This window comes from Actinia tenebrosa, unplaced genomic scaffold, assembly GCF_029948245.1.
Source record: "Actinia tenebrosa isolate PJP-AT-01 unplaced genomic scaffold, QUT_ActTen_1.0 PGA_scaffold3__52_contigs__length_22856419, whole genome shotgun sequence".
In the NCBI taxonomy this organism is placed as follows: domain Eukaryota; kingdom Metazoa; phylum Cnidaria; class Anthozoa; order Actiniaria; family Actiniidae; genus Actinia; species Actinia tenebrosa.
In genome coordinates this window covers 11,502,752-11,511,380 of record NW_028292580.1, presented here as the reverse complement: position 1 = coordinate 11,511,380, position 8,629 = coordinate 11,502,752, and the positions used below count along the sequence as shown (strand labels likewise).

At 41.2% G+C, this 8,629-nt stretch overlaps 1 protein-coding gene across 1 annotated transcript; it reads right to left on the bottom strand.

Moving 5' to 3' along the window:
• Positions 1–239: 239 nt before the first annotated feature.
• On the bottom strand, positions 240–3,994 carry LOC148908618 (uncharacterized). Its single transcript, XM_089036025.1, has 2 exons — positions 3,886–3,994; positions 240–2,880 (listed from the first exon to the last, which is right to left on the bottom strand). Exon 2 carries the CDS (start codon positions 2,824–2,826, stop codon positions 1,339–1,341), a length of 1,488 nt encoding a protein of 495 aa, XP_088892151.1. The 5' UTR covers positions 2,827–2,880; positions 3,886–3,994; the 3' UTR covers positions 240–1,338.
• Between the last annotated feature and the right edge of the window lie 4,635 nt (positions 3,995–8,629).

Here is an 8,629-nt window from a genome sequence, read left to right as displayed (position 1 = left end):
GCGGAATTACAGGCGCAAAAGGAAAACCTGGAAAGAGAATTGGGGCTTACCACCAAGGAAAAGGTAAAAAGAGCCCTTTTGAAGTATGGTATTCCGCTGGCATTTGCGGTTGCTATTTCGAGCGTAGTAGGAGTCATCCTTAACGCGCTTAAGGCTACAGGCGCGGGCGTAAAGAAATTAGGCAATGGACTAACGGACCTGGGAAAAAAGATGGCAGCCGGTCTTCCTGGGCTGCTGGGTTCGGTTGTTTCCTTGGCACTTAGGGCCGGCGGAGAACTGTTGAAGTTCGTGGGTAACAACATTTGGATCTTGGTTGTCGCTATTGGGGTGGTCCTCATGAAGAAGATGAAGGCTTGATCTTCTCATCGGGCGGTGCCCTGCTTTGAGGATAATGAAAGACGGTGTTAGCACCGCCCTGGTAATTTGGAACCAACGGCAACACACTCATGGTAGAAATGGGCTTATGACTCCAGACTGCACTATTAATAGGCCAGATACCTATGCGATTTATCCTAAACTCACCGTCATCAGAAGTGACTTGTAGCTTAGCATATTTACAATTGACTAGCATATGAAAAGTCACTGGCGTTAGGTCTTCAGAGGACCTAGTGTGGGGCTCCATCGAAAAATGGGTAACTTTCCTGGTGTTCGTTGAAGTTCGATAAGGAAGCAGGGGCTTATTATTCTCATCGATAAGCCTAAACCCCACGTTTGCATGCTTATTTGTATTAATGCTAATAGTGCAAATGACCAATGCAGTTCCCCCAACCTCAACCCACAGTCCAACGTCATGCCAAGCGATGTCGTCATATTCCTCTTCATCTACGAGATGGGCGTAATAAGTTTCCTTCACGTGTGGGTTCATATATTTCAAGGATCAAAGATCCTCCTAAAGACTAACCACCGTCAAAGTGCTGATGGTCATGTGGTTATAGACGTAATTCCTTTGGTCATGTATGCTATTCATACAAACACTCCCGGTGTCATCTACTCTTATCTGCAGCTTTACCTTCCCGTGGCAATCAGCAACCATGTGGAAAGTCCAAACGGAAAGATTCTCAGAGCTATTCGTTGGCGGCTCTACTGAGAAATGCGTGGGCTCCCTGTCGTTTGTCTTCACGCGCATGGGCTGTAATACTCCGTTGTCGTCGCAGAAACGAAATCCTACATTCGCGCTGCTAACGGCCCCAAAAGAAATGCTGCATAATATCAATTTTTTTCCTGAGTAGTTTAAATTCACGGACATACCCGTGACATCAACCCAAGATGGTAGGGTATATTTTTTCTCACCTGTGTAAGTCGTATAAACACAATCTACTCCAGCTACGTAGGGGTTGTTCATCGCCATATATAATAACTCAGACCAACGCTCGCAGCTGCTAAGCCGGCTTTTAGTAAGTTATGGTCGTATTCCTCGGGTATCGTAGGCATAACACGGGCCTTCTTTTGGGGCTTCTTCTTTGGTTCGGGTTTTTCTGCGTGTTCCTTTTTTGGCTTCTCCACGAAGTGAGGAATGTTCCTAAGAGTGTCAGAGTTCACGTCATTCACCCCAAACTTCATATCCTTAGTAGCTCGTTGAAGTTTGTTGTTGTATCCTACTACAGAACCAGTATTTATAGATAAATTACTGGGCATTAACCAACAACCCGGGGCTACTGCATAGTCCAACCTCGCCTTAGAATTTTGTATGGCTAGTTGGTAACGCTGTACGCCCTTGCTAATGTCGCCCTCCAAGATCGAACTTTCGAATAAGATCAAGGCTTCGGCCCGCGTCTCTTCTGCGGCGCCAGTATTTCCGATTATACTCGATCGGGTATTTACCTGAGCTCCAAGGATAGAATACACGTAAGCTTCTATGCTGCGGTTCAAACGGGCAAGGCCAGCTCTAGTTAGTCCTTTACCTTCTGGGGGTATGAAATTAAGATATTGCTTCGTTTGCTCGTCGTTGGTAATCTTAATAATCAGCGGGTTAGCTCCACCATACTTACCGCCCTCGTCTTTGAACAGAGGTCCGTCTCTGACTTCCTTAGTGGTCTTAGCGTTTGGTTCAAAGAAGGTGCTACTGTCGTGAGTTTCTTTGTGATACCCAGTGTCCCACTGCAACCGCAGCGTATGCACTTCCTTATCACTTAGCACATGCCCACCAATCCCCCAATAAGCCCAAATATGCCCCAAACCATTGTTAGCACCGGTAGTGCATCTAAAATCCTTCCCTACAACACCGAACTCCTTACAAAGCCTGTTATAGGCTGGAACGTCGTATTTGTTATCTCTAGGATAAAACGCAGCATCTCCCGGCAGCGCAGTAACACCCATCTCATGTAGTATTCTCCTAACCGTGAAGTGAAAATGAAACATAAATATCGAATTATTCATCAAGTTCGCACTCACACCACAGCCGCTAGTGGCGCACCAAACTGCAAAGTTCAACTGCTGCGGCCAATAACGCATATTAGGACCACTTAACCATTCATGAGATTCCTTAGCGGTGGTATGAACAATGGGAACTTCTTTGAAGATATCTCGCACCTTTAACGGAAAGGAATGGTTGTTAGAGACCCGCATGTTCAACGTTAAGTCCAGGCTTGGGTGTTTATCAAATGAAACTGCGGGTATCGGATAAGTACCGGTACCCAGCAATAATTCCTTTGACCAACCTTGCACGGGTTTAGGCTTATGCGGTAAGATCTTAGGATGCTTCAGTTGATCGTCTATTTGATTAACCAGCGTAGGCTTCAAATCCTCGTTGCTGTACATCCTGGAGCCGTTGAAGTAAATCCCATCAGGCCTCCTTTCGAACTTACTAGGGTCTGCATGCGGAAACATCTTCCTGAAGGCCCTCCAGTTCCAGTAATCCCGGTTGTCGTGATGTGGCTGCTCCTCAATATCATTCCCAAAAGCGTCGTACATTAGTATATATAATGGATGTTATACCATCAGCACCTAAGTTGTACCCAGATGTTCCCTATACTACACCTAACGAATTAAACGCTGAAAACTTTCGTCTGAATAAAGCGAACTTAATCCTGGCTTACTTGGAAGGGCAAACAAAACACTATGAAAAAGTTAGAAAAAAATACGTTAGAGCCCGGAGTACGCTACATAAGATTGCGATAACTTCAGGATCCATATCCGTTGTGTTAACGGGCTCCGGCGTTGCTACTTCGCTTACTGGACCGGGAATAATCGTTGGAGTTCCTTTGGCCGGCGTTGGGGCAGCCTGTGGTATTATCTCGGCTGTTGCTACGGGCATTATGAAACAGTTGTCAAGCAAAATATCAAAACACGACACGACAATAGCTCTATCAAGGGCTAAAGTAAATACAATTACCGATCTTGTCTCAAAGGCTTTGCGTGACAGAAAGATAGACGACGTAGAATTCTCGCTTATCTTAGCTGAAGAGGAAAAGTACGAGAAATTAAAGACGGACATAAGGAATAAAAAAACAGTCGTAAAAGATCTTTCCGAGGAATCTCGCAAAAAGATCTACCAGGAGGCAAAAGAAGAGCTTCAAAGAAAGCTTGCTCAGTAAACATCTGCTTTGAAAAAAGCGAGACAGGATTTCATTTGCATATTGAACGACAGTCTGGAAATTATGCGTAATATAAATTATTTGGTGAATTATTACGCGTAATATAAATTCAGTGAATTATTACGCGTAATATGAATTATTTGGCGAATTATTACGCGTAATATAAATTCATCGTATGAATTACGTGTAATATGTTATTGTCGCCTCGGAATCCATCCTAACAGGGGGTGGTTGGGGTCTATTTCGTAAAATATTTCGTAAATTACGTCAGGGTAATAAGGAATATCCTTATCCAGCCGACAAAACATCCACTCGGCTCTGCTCATATCAGAAACCTCGGGAATAGACTTACCGGTAATTTCAGACAAAAGATAGGGAATAGCTTTGTAATATTTCCCTAGTTTTAATTTTTTCAGCGTTTTCCGTAGACTTTGCGGGGTTGGCTCTTCTAAATGGTTCATAATTCTTTCCATTACTTCGTCGTCTAAATATACCGGCCGATGACCTTGAATGTGACTCATCCAGTCTCTGAAGTATTTTATTCTTTTGTATGGGGTCTTCTTACGGCCTCCATTAGCGTAATACTGCTCTTTGGTAGCATTTGGTACGGCATTACGAATATTCTTACCACATTCGTAACACTGTGCTGACGTGTCGTCTTCTATTTGCATTTTCTTGTCACAACAAATATACTTATTTGGTTTAGTAGGTACAAACTTGGGTTTCAAGCACTTTACACAGAAATCATAAACAAACTCTTTACAATCTTCGCACTCCATATATAGACTAACATATTTGCGCTGTTGCCCCCAACCACACTTGGAGTGGGTTGTTTCCGCAGGTGGATTTTTGACACGGGTCTTGCCCGTGTTGAGATTGCGCTGGAACCCCCATTCCCTATACTACTCTCCTCGTTATCTTCAAATTGGAGAGTAAATCTCGATCTTTTTCGACTTTCTTTTGCTGCCATTTTTGACACCAACAGGAAGACAACATGAAAACTTATAAAGTGTCAAAGCTGCCAGTGTTTTCCCGCGCAAACATGTGTCAACACTTGGAGCAAAAGGCGGGAACAATATGTTGCTTTTTGTGAGTTTCTTGTCACGGCACAACTAAACACATTACGCTTTGTTTACGTTTTTCGGTACGGGTATATTTAAACTTTTTGGGTCACAACTTCGATAAAATCATGCTTATAACATTCCTTTTTCATTTATAAATGTATTTATTAACAAATTAGGGTATATTTATTGTTAAATTTAAACAATGATGTTGTTTTTTTGAGCTCTGGACTTCTGTTCGCTGTCGTCCGCCATTTTGGATGTACCATTTTCAAATTTTGAATCTCGAATCTGACGTGAAAGGGGGCGGAGCCTCCCCTTTTATACCGGAACTTCCTGTTTGAGTGGCATTTGGAAAGATTTCACAGAACAGCATCCTGATCTTAAAAACAATGGCCTCAACATGAAGAACAAAAGCGCACCTCTTAGTTACTCGGCATTCAGAAAAATTTTTATTGAAAAAATGAGTCACCAGTATTCATTCCGGAAAGCCCGAGTCGACACCTGCCAGACTTGCGACAAGTACGGAAAGAAAATTCGAGAACTTGAAAGGGCCATACCCATCGTGGCAGCATGTTTCAGGAGAAAGAGCCAAGAAGAACTTCTAAAACTTAAAACTGAACTTGACGAGCACCTAAGAGAAAGCGAAATTAGGTATGGTGCTATATCTTACGATATGAATGTACTAGCCAGTGTTGCCAAATAATAGTTACAGTATCGCAAAAGGCCTACACCTAATATTCCAACTTCGAGTTCTCTTTTGCTCTGTGTTAGCCCTGATTGTGCGTAAAATATTCAGAACTGAGAGCAAAAGCCGTGGAATCCTAATCTAGTGCAGTGGTATTGTTCATGTGTCATTACCACAGGCTGTTACTTGTTCTAAAGAATATATTACATGCTAATGAGGCTAACTTAGAGCAAAATAGAACTCGAAACTGGAAAATTGCCAGAACGTTGCTAATCGATCCCGCTCGAATGTTCTTTTTCTCGTAACAACGTTCTTGCAATCTCAAGGTACTTAAGGCCTGGGTCAAAAGCCAGTTATAGCACAGATCATTTTGTTTTCCCTATTTTGTCGTTCTTAGAGTGATTTTCATATGACCGTGAAAGAATAGGCAAACTAATAGTTAGTAGTAGACTCTAAACCCATTGTTTCTTTTGTTCTTTATCAAAAAGTACAAACTAAATGGTCTATTTTCTGTCACGGTCATATGAGAATCACTCTACTACATATACTTAACGTATCTAAAAATTCTAGCGAGTAATAAGGCATAGTTGGATTCAAACTCTCGGATAATTAGAGAACGGCAGAGCTTAATTAAGGACCATGAAACAGCAGCAGCAGCAACAACCGCAAGACTAGCAAATCAAGACCGACAACCAATTACACGCACACTTTAGTATTATATTGTTTAGCAATTTGCCAACCACGCAATTATATGCGCAAACTACTTATCAAAGTACCATTTGCCCAAAACTCTATGGTTACCTTATTCTGTTTTAGTTTGGGCTATATTGCTATTTATTGCAAAATTTGAGGGTTTTGCCCTGTTGAAGCTCAAAACGCGTATGGTTCTTCAATAAAATCTTGTAGATTTTTCCGCGGTTTTTGAGAGCACGCACATCGTGGGCTCAAATCAAACGTTCAAAAGTAGGCAGCCACCTTAAAAGCATAGTCTGCAAATAAATAAAGAAAGAAAGAGTAAATATCTAGACAATAAGAAAAAAACGTCATAGAATGCACGCGTAATTTGATCAAGGTATATTCCACCGCGATATATATAGTGCACCAGTCTTAAGGAAGAAGGAAACGTTAAACACAACTTTCATTCCATTCAAGAATGCCAAAATCGAACCTCTGACAAAACTGTAGCGCGCGCCAATGCGTTCTTTAGTAACATGACGTCAACTTTTGAAATAATGTCTGTTACTGCTGTTTGTAATCTTACTAAAATGAATGAAACATCTCTAGTCTTGCATCTAGACTTTCATAAAACCATTCGGCTACCGAAGTTATCCAGCCAAGAAGTCTATTACAAAAAGAGGTTGACAACCAGACTATTTGGAATATTTGACGCAAATGATAAGAAATTGAACGCATACATTTATCCATCGACCGTTGGAGGAGAAGGACCCGATGAAGTGATTTCTTTTTTGGATTACTTCTTGAAACGGAGTGAAACAGCTGTGTTTAGACACCTTGTGCTTTGGGCTGACAATTGTCCCGCACAATTCAAAGAGAATTATCTTTTTTTTTATTGCCAATATCTCGTTAAAACGAAGCGATTTTTCAGAGTGGACTTGAAATTTTTGCTGGAAGGCCATACCTATGCAATTTGTGACAGGCGTTTTGCTTCTGTAGAAGTAGCTACAAAACGCTTTGAAACAATCGAAACTCCCGCCGATTGGGTAGCAAAGTTGAATGAACAATGTATAACAAACCTTGTGGTAGATGAAGTTTCGTTGGACATGGTCAAGTCATATAAAACGTTTTTACGCAATGCGTATGTCAGCCGCCAAGAAGACATAGAGGGGAAAAAAAATTTTCAGTAAAGAATTTGGCTTGGCTCAACTTTGGTATCGGTGAGTCGACAAACAGCAGTGGCAGGCTTGTTTCGGAGAAACTCAAAGATGGGGAGTGTTTTGCTAGATGTTTTATCAATCCCTATGAAAGACCGATGAAGATCAATTATTTGAAACAAAAGCAAAGCCGTCCGCTTAATCTTAGATCCCTGAAAGCGAGGTCGCAAGAACTGATTCCAGTTCCGACTATAGTTAAAGAAAACTGCTTGGAAATTGCTACAAAATACCTAAGTTTAGAAGCAAAGCGTTATTACAATTCACTTCCTGCTGAAGATGATGGTGATGATGATGATTAATACACTCATATAGATTCGCGGTTAATATACCTTGATCAGCTTTGACAAGCGCTTAGAAGAGCTTATAACTTTATTTTCTTTTAAATAAAATTCAATAAATGTTGTAAAATGAAAAAGTGGTTGTCAGCCTCGTTGCCTTTATCAATTTCCTTTTCTCTATTGTGTTTTCTATAGCTTACAACCGTTATCGTCCAAGTGCGACCCTCGAAGTTTGAAGACTCGTTCGCCGACTAGCATTTCGTCGACCGTCAATCAAAGAACTGAATTTAAAAATCAACCATAAATTTTTATTTTGAGGGATATTTTATAGTCTGGATTAGAAATTTTAGAGAATTAGAAGTATAAGATCTCACATAACTATAAGAATTTATTGTACATTTTCGATTCTAGTTCTTTGATTGACGGTCGTTGAAATGCTGGTCGACGAACGAGACATCAAACTTCGAGGGTCGCACACTTCATCGATAATGGTTGTAACCCCCTTCACAATGATGCCTTGCCACTGCCTTTGACGTTCGTTGTCTACTAAAGCACAGGGTTCCCAATAGGGAAACCGGAGGTTTCGCAGTTGGGAACCCTGTGGTGCATCTCTATACTGCTTAAAACAGAACTTGCTTGCTATGTTCGGAACTGGAAACATAACAGTATCACGAGTAACATTCGACCTGCAAGATAAAAGAAAATCCCGCCCTCGCACCCTTAGGAAAGGGACATGAATAAAAAACCTAGGATTGCGCACGTTTTAAGCGCAGGAAAAAGACTGGTATGCTTTGGAACCTAAATCACAAAGTATTTAAAATCTCTTTCATCTGTAAAACGTTTCTGCAACTTCAAGTTGCTAATCCCAATGATATTTAGGGCGCAAGATTTGGAAAATGTCCAATTTCTCCGCCATCCTAAACATTGACAACATTACGGTTGCTGGTCGTTGCAAAACGTTTCTTGGTCCAAAAAGCCACAAAAATAGTGTTTACTAAGATATAGATTCCTTAATCCTTACAAATAATCAATAATATAAGCTGCAAATCACACAGGGATCCAAATATCATTTTGCAACCAATATTGATTTGTATCACGTGATCGAACTACGCCTTCGATGAGATTGTGTGGAACTCATCGCGGTAGAGCAAAATCAAGACACAAAAACGCCAGTTGT